Genomic DNA, 15,295 nt, shown 5'->3' with positions numbered 1-15,295 from the left:
TAAGAAAGATTTCACGTCAATCATTTGGTGTTGAAAAGAAAATCACAATATGACTAAGAATTTTAGAGCTCATCATCCTCAAAATAATATTTATGTATAACAGGATTAACTAATTCACTGTGTTCTCCATGGTGTTTAGTCCTCAGGGGATTGGGGGAGATTTCCAATGAGGAACAATATTGTTAAACTAATAATAAAAAAAATTCTTTACACATGGAATAAAATTTCATTTGTATGCAAAGTTCTGTGACACAATGAGATCCATATCTCAGCTGCATATTGAGATGGTAGAGTGCAAAATTCCAGCATCAAGAGCAATTTGGAACAAGTCAATCCTGGAGCATTCTCACACAGCTTTCATGACCTGCTATCTATTAGCACTGGGAAATTTCCCTCAAAACAATTATTTTCTTTTGAGCAAGGTTAATGCCAGTGGAAAAACTAAAATAAGAGAAAGAAAAGAAATGCAGTGCTGAAGCTCAGGACTTTTTCTTTTAATTAAAATATTAGACTTAGTCAAAAATGTACAGACATTTAGTAACCTGTCTGTTCTACCAGCCAGAACACTTTTGTCATTGTATAAAAGGATCAAAATTCAATTCATTTGCAACTCTCAATTCATTGTAATGAGAATCTGAGAATCAAAACTACCTTTAAGTCTTGAATGATAAGTACATTTTAAAAGTACATTTTAAGAATAATATTCCTTTTGAAGGAAACAAATTTCTGAATAGAGTCATTTACTCCCAAACTATATCAGTATCTAGAAATACATAGTAAATACAACACAAGACAGGGTTGTATTTACTATGTATTTCTGTAAATAGTGACAGCACAACCAGTTTGTCACAATTTTCCCTTAACTGGCAAATAGTTCAAATCCCATTTACCATTCTGTTTTCAAGTTCCTTTGACACCCTTATCAAATGCTCATCTCTCTTTCTAACAGTTTCTGCCTCTAATCCTCAAAGAGTCTCTCAACTCTTCACATGAAGTAGTTTCTTTTGTCTTCAATCACTTGTATTTAATCTTATATTTGTGGCCTCTGTACCAGGCTGAGTTACTAAAGAGACTTTTTATCTAACCTACCCCATCTTGCATAAATTAGAATATCTCAAACATGGAACAATTACAACAGGCAACATTTGCTCTTTGAGAACAATAATATCAACTCTACATCACCAATAGTACTAAATGCAATGATTAAAAAATACACTTAAAAAATACCAAAAGTTACATTGGAAATTGACATTCAGGCCATGTTATTTACAGAAAACCATGAAGGACGGTTCTTATGAGAAAATTGAAAAGGGATCATTTTACTCTTCAATAGACAAATATCTTTCATATGAAAATGGATTTAAGCGGTGTTCCAAAAAGAAACCTATTCGTAGAATACATATTTGCATTTTTAAAATATATATACACACACACACACACACACAACACAAATTTATAGTAGAATGATGGTATTCACCTCAACTAATTTCAGCTCAGATAAAAGCAAATCAATTGTAATCAGAAATCTGTAATGAGTTCAAGTACTTGGCCTGCACATTGCTCAAATATCACAACAGTGACAGTCTAAAAATAAAGCACTATTTTCAACACCAATATTAATACAGGTAAAAACTGCAGTTCATTTCAAAGTACAATTTCAGAAAATTACCACAACAATCACTTCAGAGGAAGAAATAAAATAAACACTGCTGGAAAAGCTCAGTAGAGTCCAGTGTAACTCTTCCAGTTCTGAAGACGTCATATTGCACTTGAAACGTTAGCTGTTTCTCTTTCCATAGATGCTGCCAGACCTGCTGAGTTTCTTCAGCATTTGGTGTTGATTTCAGATGTCCTGCACCTCCAGCATTTTGCTTTTATCAGATAAACAGATGTTAGGTTAAATAATACTTTGGTAAAGCAACACAAGGTGACAAATAGCTGAATCTTGCTCTTAGGTCCCATATTCTCTGTTCTGGCTGCCAATATTTTTGCAAGGAATCAAAGTAGGTCTGGATTCATTAGTTTCCTCATTACTGTCTTCTGCCAAGCTACCACTGCAGCTGTGCTACACACAATGCAAAAGTGCTGTTTCCTTTTTAAAAAAATCCCTTTGCCATCATACATTACAGATATCAAATATAATAAAACATTTTAACTTTGAATGGTATTTTGTGATGGTTTATCACCTAGTTAATTAGTTTATTTTTACATTTAAAAGACCAAAAAGGTTCTGTGGAAAGTCCTGAATGACAGTATCCTATTCAACTTGCAGTGTAGAAGACAGAATGTAAAAAGGAATATAGCTTCTGCCATCAGCACAACTGAGAATACTTCATAATTGTCTACAACACCACAGCATGTAAAAATGATCAGTGTTTGTGAGTAAACTGCTAACATATTAACAACCACATGAGGCTGTTATGCTCAATGTAAAGTGCAATGATATCAAAACAAGTGTTGAGGGTACAAATGTCACTGCTGTGGTTATAACATTGGTAGAAATTGGTGCACAGTGATTACAAAAGTTGTGCTTTGTTTTGTAATGGTCTCCTAATTTCAAATGTATTATATTAAATAAAACCTTTTTTAAAAAACCAAATGCCTACCATTAGTTTCATTAGAAGAGCAAAGAGAGATTGGTACAAATCATGTTACAGGCTTGTAGAATAGATTGCAAACAGTTTTGTAATTAATAACCATATGCTTGAACCACTAATTAGTATATGATTTTCCATAACTGTCTTGGTATTAGAATTCTGAGTTTACTACAAATACACATTTTACTGAAGCTTTACATGTTGCATTAATCAGGACAATTTGCAAGCAACTCCAATGTAAAGGGATGATCTGGGAATGCCTGTGTTAGACTGGGATGGATAAAGTTAGAAATCACAACACTAGGTTATAGTCCAACAGGTTTATTTGGAAGCACTGGCTTTCGGAGCACTGGTTACCTGATGAAGGAGCAGTGCTCTGAAAGTTTATACTTCCAAATAAACTTGTTGAATTATAACCTGGTGTTGTGTGATTTTTAACAATGTAGAGGGAAAACATTTTTATAGCTTGCATACAAAAGATGACTTTCCATTTACATTGGCATAGTTTCCAAATTGTTCTAATGAGTGCAACACAGAAAGCATCAGCAATACGTGTCTTTTTTCAGTAATCCACTTGATGGAGAGATGTAAATATATTAAAATAAGCAAAACATGTGAATTTACCAACATGACCATCCAATTATGGGTACAAAAAAGCAATTGCACTACTCGAGTTGGTCCATCTCTTTACTAAATGGGTAACTTGCTAACATGATAAAATGTAATTGAACTATTTGAGGCATTTCTATCATTTAGAATCCTACTTTGACTAGGATATAAAAAGCCAAGCATAACAGATGAGTTTCCATGGTAACATTTTAAACAATGGTTCAGCATATGTCAGTAATGTTATTGTAATTCATAACTCCATTAGGACGTTTGGTTGAACTGGTGTCAGTAACACAATGGTGTAATTCATTTCTGGTGCTTTTCCTGTATTTTCAATGTTTGACAGTTAATACATTTAAAAATGCTTGAGGTAATTAACATTACAAAATAATTTCCACTCAGGAAAAAATATGGTGGTCCAGTGCTTTCCTCTAACCAAATTCCCACAAAATATTACATTCCATACATTAGAAGTGTGTTAATATTCACATTTAGCCCCATGGCCAGTACATAAATGCGGTTACGATGGCTTATCCAATTTATACAAACAAGGAAAAGTACAGATTTAATGCTTAGTCTGCACTGAGTTAAATCAGCCTCAAGAAGGTGACCTCCAACATTGGGTAAGACATAAACTATTTGTTCCTTCTCTTGGTCACTCTCTAGGATTGCTTCTGATAATCTTTGTGGATATATGAATGTCAGAGAAATAAGGGTGTCATCACACATCACAAATCCTGAAAAAAAAATAGTATACTGATAGTTCATAATCCCCTTTGGGCAAGAGAACATTCTATCAGTGAGAATGTTTCTCAGGATAAATCACTATTTACAGAAAGGATGTGGAACAGTTCAGAAAGAATAACCAAATATAGGGAAGATTTCTATGTATAGAAAACTCAAAATAATTCATTAAATGAAATGTTTTCTTTATCAAGTTAGGATTCTGCTTCATAACACAGACTACATCTTCCCTGATGTCTTGAAGCAAAGGTTTACAGAGGCAGACCTAAAGCTTAAGCTGAAATCAGAACTAAATGGTCACTGTACAATAAAATGAACCATGTAGTTCAATCAATAACTGATGTAAAATGAGTGGAAAAAAAACCAAGTGTTTGAGCCATTTGCATAAATTCTACACAATTGATGAAATGCATTGAGTGTGGGGAAACTGAAGTCAGCAAAATATCCGACAAGGGGCCTTTTAAAAGGGGCTTAGGTGATCACATGCAGTGCTTATAAGAAAATGCACAAATTTCATAAATTCCAGTCACCTCTATTCTCAAATGTCAATTAAAAACTCATCTAGCACCAATATATTATCTGAAGCATGGGATCATCAAGACCAAAAATAGTTTAAACAAATCAAATACAGAATCTACATTTTGTTAACTTTTTTAGTAAACTATTAATACTACCTTCATCAATAAGCAGCAGCAAAATGACTAATTCCGTACATCAAATAAGCATTTGGCAAAGCTACCTCAAAACACAGCAAAGTTGGTGATGATAAATGTTTTCAATATTCTAGATATTGTAGTGTTACTTTTACTTAGATACTCTGGAGCATAAAAGCTTTCTACATTTGTATGTTTTATTTTAAATATCAACCTGCCATGCTGAAGCTCAGGAACCACCTTAACCTTTGGTCAATAAGGTAAGAATTGCAGGAATCTTCTTCTCCATCAGATTACCTCGGCAAACCATCAGCTCTAGTTCATGGCTAATGTTCACATCAAATTAATTAAAATTGCAACAGTTCAAGTAGCTGATGCTTCTGCCTTCACCAGGCAAAGGAGATGCTACATTATTGACCAGCGTGTGCTGCTTTGCCTCTCCTATCAACTGACATGCAAGGTCAAGAAATAGTTTTTCAACATTGTCCGATTCTTTCGCTGATGTTTCCAAGTAATGCATATTCTGAGATTCTGAAAATTCTTCAGCCCTTTCTCTGGATACTTCTCGTTTCTCTGCTAAATCAATCTTGTTGCCTGTGAAAAAGGAAAGGGGTAGTGTTAGAACATAATGGCAAATATTTGTATCAGGACAAAGTCATACCATTTAGTTGAGGTCTTCCGATTTAGTCAATGGTCAGGCCCAAGGGGGTGCAAACAGAGTTAAGCTGGTAAGGAGACCAAAAGGGGAGGAGCACAGGACCAAGCCTCTAATTGTCCAGTAGTTCTAAAGGTTCTTCGGAGTTGTTCAGATGACAGTGCAACTTTAGGGTGGATGAGCAAACTGCCCATGGCACTGTGATACAGGAAATCATTCAAGAGAGGGAGCAGTTAGCAGTGCTGGGAGCTACTACAGTGATGCAGATTAATACTGTTCTCTGCAAAGAACAAGAATACATACTTGCAAAACCTACCCAGTCTCTGTGGAGGATCTAATTGTCATGGTCCATATAAGTACCAATGACATAAGTAGAACTGGCAAAGAGATTCTGCAGATAGGGAATGAGAAAGTAGGCACTGAACTAAAAAGCAAGATCGCAAAAGATAATAGTTCAGACATTATTACCTAAACCTTGTACAAATTGGCATAGGATAAACAAATTTGGAGAGATGAATACATTGCTCAAAGACTGGTGGGGGGTTGGGATTAGGTTCAGACACAAAGTAGACAATTGATAGCATACATTGAAGTAAATAAATGTGATTATGGGTGGCACTGGCTATGGGTGGTATAGTGGCTCAGTGCTAAGCACTGCTGCCTCACAGCACCAGGAACTCGGGTTTGATCCCCGCCTCAGGTGACTGTCTGTGAGAGTTTCCTTCGGGTGCTCTGGTTTCCTCCCACAATCCAAAGATGTGTCAGTCAGGTTAATTGACTGTGCTAAATTGCCCATAATGTTAGGTGCATGAGTCAGGGGTAAACATAGGATAAAGGAATGGGTCTGAGTGGGTTACTCTTCAGAAGGTTGGTGTGGACTTGTTGGGCTGAAGGGCCTGTTTCCATACTGTAGGGAATCTAATCTGAGAACTAGTACAGTGGTGTGGCTGCAGAGCGAAAAGGATTGTGAGGGTATTCAATGTTCAAGAGGAATAGGTAAAGATGGAAGGTTAATATTGTTAATCAATGGAGTAGTTAAAAATGAACTTGTTTCAAGAGATCAGATGTAGAATTAGTGTTGGTGGAGACTATGAATAATAGGAGATAGCAAATCACTAGTTGAAATAGTCAACAAATCCCCTAACAGTAACCACCGATTTTATACACAAAGAAATAATGGGGGCTTGTGATAAAAAGATGGAAATAGATCACGGATGATTTTAATCTACACATAAACAGAGGGGGAAAAAAAAATCAGACTGGCAATAGTAACTCTGAAAGAGGAGTTCATAGAATGCTTGTGAGATGGTTTCTTACAGTAGCATGTTAAATTGACAAGAGACTAGGTTATATTATGTGTGATGTAAAAAGACAGGATGAATTAATGACTAGAGTAACGACCACCCTAAATCACAACCACAATATGATTGAATTTTACATCGGATTGAAAGGGAGAAGATTAGGTCCAAAACGAGCATTTTAAACTTATGGGCACTAATGTCAGTATGAAAGCTGAGCAAGCTGAAGTGAACTGTCATACTAGGATAGGAAATCGATTAATACAGATGCAGTGGCAGATATTTCAGCAGTTTTTCACAACACTAAGACTAAGTGTATTCTTTCTATTAAGGAAAATGGTTAAAAAAAGGACCCATAAGCAAAAATGTTTCGGGAAAGTATCAAACTTAAGGAAAGCAGCATAACTGCACAAAGATTAGTGGCAGGTCAAATGATTGATCAGAATGCAAAGAACAGCAAGAAGTGACTAAACAGCTAATCAGGAAAAAGAAATATAAAAGTGAATAGCAAGATTTTCTACAGTTACTTAAAAAGCAGCCACCTGGAGAGTTAGAACAGAATCAATAATAGGATCAAAGTGAGGAAGTCAACAGAGTTGTTCAATATCTTGTAAAACATGTTTTTGGATATAAAAGCAATATTAACATTTTAAGTAGGAATGTTAGACAAACCAGCTTTAAATCTTTGAATCTGAAGCAAATATTTAATCTAAAAACTGCTACGTTCTGAAAGAAAAACATTACAAACATTCCGCAAGTAGAAATTCCCATTGTCTTCGAGTCTTTCCCTTTATATTTCAATGAAGGTGTCTATATTGCATAGAGCTGATAACATAACATGATATGTTAAGGTGATCTTGCTAACAGTACGGGCTACATGTAAACAACATTGGACAAATGTTTCTGTGGTGCTTCCAACCAATACATCAGTAAACAAGTTGATGCAGTAGGTTCAATACAATTGGGTCAACTTTAACAAGAAGGATTTATCACAAAATTTTACAAAAACACCACTATTATAGAAGTATATTCCTCTTTTAGAAGGACAACAGAATCTCAAGCAAGAATCAACTGATTAATTCCACACCTTCACCCTCCACCCACCATCTCACCTCACCCAGCCCACCCCAGAACTGCAGGAAAATGCAGAAAAATGTAAATGAAGGACACACAAGTTAGCTGGTTTCCTCTCAGTCATAAATTAAAATTTTTGTCACAACAGGCAAGTACAAATTCCTCGAGAACAAGAGGTAAAGAAAACACAGTTTGGGGATCACTGTTGCTTCACAGTGCCAAGGACTCAGGTTCGATTCCAACCTTGGTGATTGTGTGTTGAGCTTGTATGTTCTACACATTTCTGTGTGGGTTTCTGCCAAGTTCTCCAGTTTCCTCCCACGGTCCAAAGATGTGCACTTTAAGTGACTTAGTCACGTTAAATGCAGGGTTACAGGGATAGAGGAGGTGCAGATGTGGGTTGGATGCCCTTTGAAGGGTTCATGCAGACTCAAATGGTCCAAATGGTCTCTGTTACACTGTAGGAATTTTATGATTAAAAAAAACTCAAGAGGAATCATGAACTGGAGTAGGGGTCAACTGTAATCCATTCAGAATTTTTGAAGACCATATGAAAGAGGAGGAGTAGGCCACTCAGCCTATCAGGTCTGCTTCACTCTTCAATAAGATCATGACTGAGCTGACTGTCACCTGAAGCCCACCTTCCTGCCTGCCTTCTGTGACCATCAGTTCCCCCATAGATCATAAGTTAATCATGGGTATATTCAATGATACAATGTCTTAAATATTCAAATCATATGGTAGGAATGTGGAGTTGAAGCCAGAACCAGATCAGCAGCAACCTTACTGAATTAAAGAAAAAACTTCTGCTCTGAAATGTATCTGCCTCAACCTCCACTGCCATGAATTCCAAAGACTAAGGATTCTCAGTATAAATTTCTCCTAATATAAACCTTGAATTAGAAACATATTTTTAAAATTATGCCTGATAACATTATATCTCCCCATCATCTATTCAACCTTAGCAAGAAATGAAGAACAAACGATGCTTTAAACTCTTTAGAAATATGTCAAAAATATTAGATTTAATCAGACCTCAAACAAATAGAATTCCTAACCTTCCTGGAAAGGTCAGGAAGTATTGCATAGTTTACTATTAGTCACATGTATTGTGGTTATGACAAAAATCTACATTTTTGGGGCATTAGTATCACTTTGATCAGTGATGCATTTTCAATTAAACAACATTTGTTACTGGTGCAATCAAACCTCTTCCTATGTCTGGTTTTCTTTCTAATGAATCTTTCCTCTAATGTTTAAATTCCCACCCCTGTACCCCATGCTCTAATTTCCTACACTATTTTCACAAGCATGGCCCTATTCTTGAAATTTGGCATGCAACAGATATTGGCGCAAAATCAACCATTAGAAGTAAATGCAATAATGTGTAGAATTTAAGAGACAGCACATGGCCTTTAATAGAACCAACTAATTCTAGGCATCACCATTGACTAGAAGCTGATCTGACTCAAAACAGCATTTTGACACACGAGCAGGACAGAGACTCAATAGTCTGATGAGTGTCATTTCCTGATCTCTTCAGAGTCTTGCCACCATCAACATGGCTCAAATCAGGAATGTGATCATATTTAAATTTTATTCTTGGACCTTTATTAATATTCATTCTCTACAGCACTGGCATATATTACTGTAGAATATGCAAAACTAAAATTCACTGTAGCAATGTAATAATTTCAACATTAACTCCCTCCCAATGATCTCAGCAACCTAAGCAGTACTGTTATGGGAATCCAACTGCCTCCTAGAGACATACCATTTGGTTTTAGACATGTATCGCTGAGGTGTTACTGGATTGGAATCATAAATTCTCTAACATTGAAAGAATACCATCAAAAGGACTGTGGTTATTCAAAAGAAAATATGTTCCTTTTCAAGGTAGCAAAATGTACATTGCTAATTTGTTCCTTTTGATATGAACAAACAAACCAAGGCTCTCAGTTTTGCCTTATCAAAAAGGTTGATAATTCCAACATAGCTCTTCCTACTTACCAACTAAAACAGTGGTTACTTTATTGCTAGCGTACTGTTCAATCTCCCTTAGCCATTCAGGAAGACAGCGAAAAGATTCTTCACAAGTGATATCATAGGTCAATATTAAAGCATTCGCACTGCGGTAATAGCTTTGTGTGATGGATCGAAACCGTTCTTGACCGGCAGTATCCCAGATCTGGAGCTATGGGAAAAAAAGAAAATAGGAAAACAAATGATTCTCTGGAAAAAGACAACTTTGGACCTCATTTTCACCTAACCGGTCTAGAATGAAGATGAGGAGATTGGGTTGACTAGTTGTTACATTTCCCATTAGATTTGCTATGGGAGTAACTTGATTCAGTTTCTTCCAGAATGTGAAAGGCTAAAAAGTTACTCCCATTGTTCTTCCATTTTCTTTTGTAGGGATTCATATTAAAATGGATTTTCTTTACATGAACTCTTATTCTACACCCCATTTCACCAGAAGCGCTATGCCTTCCCAGTGTTGACTTGTGAAGTCTCCTTACTTCTCTCTACCACCCACACTATGAATCTTATCTTACAACTTAAGATTTTGTGAGGTACCTTGTCAAATGTCTTCTCAACGTCCAGATACCACACATCATGTTAACCTATCTTTCAGAGGAGAAAGAGATATTGGAAGAAGACTACGTTGACGCATGGAATATAAACACCTACAAGCAACTGGAACTATTGAAAGATAAAGCATAATAATAACAACATGAACTGTAGAAAAGGTTGAAAGTAAATAAAACACCCTGTACCTGCCAAACATGGCAGCTAATGATTTGCCAAACTAACATGGATCGTCCAACTCATTAGGGTCGTGTGAGGGCATCTATGAGAATGGGGACTGCAGCACACAACCTTCCTCCACTATAACCAAATTCTTCAGCATAGATTCATTTGTGAAATGTGAATGTCCATGCTAATCCTGCATCAAACTCTTCAGTCATGGGAGAGCCCACAGAAAAGAATAAATTCATTTGTAGCTTGGATATACTTGAACAAGATGGAATCAACAATGCCCAAATATTTATGCAGCGCATGGCTGAACAGTGTAATTTCAAAGTATCTGTCAGTTGGACAAACTTACAAAACTGACTAAATTGCAGTAAAAGGCATGCTGGTTGGTTTCATTTTGTGTTTTCAGACAAAAAGGTGAATGCATAATGCTTGTGGTAAATACTAGGTTCCACAATCAAGATATCACATTTTCTTCACACAATTGCATAATACTGTGAAGGCTGCACTTGCTTTATTTTTGGGGGGTTGTCCGTTACTATCGAAATAAGTTCTAACCAACAAGAATGCCAGATAATTGGCCCTTTGTAACAGAATGCACTGTTAATTCAAAGCAGAATAAATGAATAACAAATTTAATCATTCTTGCAGCAATCTGTTAGTTTAAATTCCCAGCACATATTGCCTGCAGTTTGAGTTAGTGTTCTTGTGCAGTTTTGCAGAAGCCAAATGGCCTCCTTCTGTGTTATATCCATTCCCTGATGATTCATTTTTATTTAATTCTACTATCCTTACAGTTTGAAAAAGTTTTCGTGGGAGGTATAGAGAGACAACAGAGAAGGAAAGAAAGTGCAAAGGAGTTAAAACAAAAACACTGCTATACTCAAACAAATATGAAACGCTGCAGCAAAATATTTAAACCCCTAACATGGCCCCATGCTCATTATGTATTGCAAAAACTTGGACTGGAGGGAAAAATATTAGAGAATAAAGTTATTTCTGAAGTTCCAAAGTCAATATGTAGTAAAGCAAAATTCATCTGGCTGCTCAGCTGGTCAGTGACACATTTCACTTTTACGGATTCAAACTTTTCAAGCACTGTCACTAAACAAGATGTCCTCACTTGAAGTCAGGGCTACAGTCTTGAAATTCAGGGACTTCAAGTGAAACATGTCTTCTCATTGGAATCATTGCTGAAGCCAGAATAAAAAAGGTTCCTGAAGACAATTTTAGCCTGGACAAAAATAATGTAAACAGTAGATTTTATACAGCATTGCTAGCTGAAATAACCTGCAAAACAACAGAAAATTACTGAATATAACAGGAATACTCCACAAGTTAGTATTAGGCAACACTTAAGAAGTGACTGCAGTGTCTCAGAATACAAATGCACATGAACGTCTGTGCTTATGCAAAGCTGTAACTTGTAAAGTTGGCATCAGTAAGCTCTGGCTACATTTTAATTAGGTCTACACAACTTACATACATTGAATTCAGAAGTTTCAGGAATTTACATTTGTAGCCAGTTTTCAACATCTGTGCCTAAAACCTGACTTTTGAGATCAGCTACATCACGAACTACCACAGCGAGTCAATCTAATTGCTAAGTCACTGAGGGATTTCACCTCAGACCAGAAGCTTGCACATTCCAGTCTTTGAGGCGCACTCATTCTAAATTCACTGGAGTTGGATTACCCAATTTTTATCATCAACCTCCCCTTTTCTCGCTGCATTCTCTGGACACCATTTCTTTGTCCACAATAAAAACTAATGCAAAACGTTCATTTCATATTTCTCCCATCTCCTGGGTTCAAAGATGACCTTCTTGATCTTCGAAGGGCCCTATCCCCTCTCTAGTTACCTTCTTGCTCTTAATGTATTTGTAGAATTGCATTGGATTATCCTTAACCTTATCTGACAATGCTATCTCATATCCCCTCTTTGCTTTCCTGATTTCTTTCTTAAGAACATCCCTACACTCTTTATATCTTTCAATTGAACCAAGCTGTCTCTATCTAAAATAGAATTCTCTTTTAATCTTGACTAGAACCTCTACCTTTATTCAACCATTGTTCTTTAATCTTACCAGCCTTACCCTTCACTCTAACAAGAGCATCAATGCCTCTGAACTCTCATCATCTCGCTCTTGAAAGCTTCCCACTTATCAGATATCCTTTTACCTGCTAACAGTCTGTTCCAATCAACTTTTGAAAGTTCTTGTCTTATACCATTAAGATTTGCCTTAATCCAATTAAAAATTTTGACTTCTACAGGAGGCTTATCCTTTTCCACAACTATATAAAAGCCAGTAGAATTATGGTCCTCTCCAATTCTAAAATACGTCTCCAGATGCTTCAGAACAGCAAATTACCACTCTTGGGAAAACAAACTGATCAGTCAAATGGAGGCAACCATTGAAATTTGGTTCAGATGCTTACAAAGACAATCTAATGCCAAACCTGGCAAATCTGACATATTCAGAGGTGGCATAGTTGAACCCATCAACAATGACATTAATTGCCAATTCTGGAAATCCATGCCAAACCTGTTTGGATCCTTCAGCTGAGGGAGAATCCAGAGAAGACTATGAAATGCATACAACCACATCACCCTCAAATCATAAAAGGAATCCACTGTGGAAAAAAATGCCTCGGTCACAAGATCAAACAAAAAATCCATTTCACTAATAAGTCAATATTTTATTTCCTCTCAAACATCCTGGAGTTTCCTTGATCAGGATTACCAAATTCAGAATAATTGTGCTGCAGATGCATGTTCGTTAGGAACAGGTTATGATTGCACAAACTTTTCACCTAATATTTTGATATCCACTCAGATATTCAGGAATGATGTTTTGCTGCACCAACCTACAGCACCTTGTATTGTCAGTGGTTACTCACTGACTGTCAGATGGGAAATAAATTATCTTTTTTCTCTCTGCTTTAAATCAAATTTGAACAGACATCCCTGTTAACAAAAATAAACAAAACTAAGTGACATGAACTTTTGGCTCAGTTTATTGGGCTCAGCTTTCAAATTGCAAAGGAATGCGATTTGTGAAACAGAGCATTCTGTTCTCTAAAAAGATTGTAAAACTGTCTCATGTTCAGCATGTGGCATTACATGACCAGGCACAAGTACAAGTTTCCAAAAACACTATTTTCAGAAACTGCCTCAATTTCACTATACCCTGTGATAGTTAAATCTGGTGCATTATCCCACCAAAATCCTGCAGGTTTTGATACAGCTGACCATGACAACTTTTGCCATTGACAAAACATGGAGCAGATTTTCACAGTCCAGGAAGCTATCCACACCTTTAAAACATAGTCAGCAGTATTTAGAAGCCAAAGTTCTGCCCCCATTTTGATCAGATCAACATTTAGCACAAAGGTGGATAGTATAATGTGAATCACAAAAGGGAGCAAACCCAAAATGAGCAGACTATTTAAATGTAACGCCAACCTTATAAACATCCCATTATAGCTGTTGCAAGGGCCTAATGAAGTGAGGGAATCACACATTGATGGAGGAGATTTAAATTTTCTTTATGGGGTAGATAAGATCTATATATCATGATCAGAAATAAAATAGGCTGAAGTGGTCAGAGAGGCTCTATATCTCGGACCAGAATTCTAAAGTATAAATTAAAAATAAAACATTACTGTCAAGACATGCAGTTTTAATAGAGTTCTTTACTGACACTTCCTCAAGGGCTAGTGTGTCATTATCAATGCTTGTCTGGGTTTCAAAAGCTGCGTTTATATCAGCAGGATTTTAGAGTTCATTGTTTGTGTGACAGTTTAAGAAGAGGTTGCCAAATGACTTGTTGTGTTTTGTATAGGATGGGAATAGAAATCTGTTTTAGAAAAGACAAACCACTTAATATGTAAAAGCTTTAAATGGCTTTCTAGAAATGGAAGCCTTTTTGCACCATGATCAGGTGTGTAAAATCTTGAGCTGTATTAGATAAGTCCACATCTTGTTTGTAGGACTCTGGAGATCCAGCCATAGAGATCATTGGTTAGTGGTTTTGGAGCTTGCATGGAGGGGACGTGAATGTGCTGGGCATGGGAATAATGGGGGTGTATAATTCTGCATGGAGGCAAGGACACAACAACTAACTGGGCAAACAATTTCTAAAACTACTGGGACAAGTCATCCTGAAGAAACTGGCCAAGCCTTCACATCAACCAACCTTGGCACTTGACTATCCCATTGCTAATGAACATCGGTTTCATGATGTAGTGACCCAACACAATCGCCCTCTACCTCACCTGAGAGAAAAAAAAAGGATTTAATGGAACCCTTTAAATAGAAGGCTACTGAGCCAGGAATTTACACAATTTCAAGGTTTCCACTTGACAGAACTGCAAACTATATGGAATTTGTTTAAAAAAAAAAGTCCATATATGAAACATTCCAAGCAGCATTAGTGCAAATGCAAGATTTTTACAGAAGACATCACAAATCAGACAGTTGTTCCTGAAGTCTGGGAAGATGAAGAAATGGAGTGGAACAGAATCACTCAAGTCCTCATGTGACTCAATGTATTTCTTCGGTTTTGCTGACATTGATCTGAAGGAACTTTTGACTCTGGAACTTTGTCAGACAAACAGAGAGATAGAAATGTAATAGCTGTGGAGACAGAAATACAGGCAAATAAACATACTTTGGTGTTATTAGATGTTGTGACATGTAGACAATGAGAGGACCAACAGCAGAGTTCTAGAGAATAGGACAGGATCCATTCAGGAGGGCTCTGAAAGTAGTTGGGCTCATGTTGCATTTCATTGGAACACAAAGAAGCTGATGAAAGAGACACTAGTGAGAGAACAAGATGAAGATTTGAAATGAGGCAGCAGCTGAAAGTTTGGGTGATGCAGCTGACTGAAGAGAGACATTCTT

General features: G+C 36.6%; 1 protein-coding gene across 1 annotated transcript in view; it reads right to left on the bottom strand.

Annotated features, from left to right (window-relative positions):
- Nucleotides 1-3,274: 3,274 nt before the first annotated feature.
- The window catches only part of rab30 (RAB30, member RAS oncogene family), a 92,001-nt gene continuing 79,980 nt past the window's right edge, over nucleotides 3,275-15,295 (bottom strand). The window contains exons 5-6 of the mRNA XM_060826609.1: nucleotides 9,641-9,824; nucleotides 3,275-5,197 (exon numbers count right to left, since the gene is read on the bottom strand). Coding sequence (XP_060682592.1) covers nucleotides 4,947-5,197; nucleotides 9,641-9,824 — 435 coding nt within the window. The 3' untranslated portion in view covers nucleotides 3,275-4,946. The remainder of the gene's footprint in view (nucleotides 5,198-9,640; nucleotides 9,825-15,295) is intronic.

This window comes from Hemiscyllium ocellatum, chromosome 6, assembly GCF_020745735.1.
Source record: "Hemiscyllium ocellatum isolate sHemOce1 chromosome 6, sHemOce1.pat.X.cur, whole genome shotgun sequence".
NCBI classification, from domain to species: domain Eukaryota; kingdom Metazoa; phylum Chordata; class Chondrichthyes; order Orectolobiformes; family Hemiscylliidae; genus Hemiscyllium; species Hemiscyllium ocellatum.
Note: the sequence above shows the minus strand (reverse complement) of the source record. Positions and strands in the feature narration are given on the sequence as shown.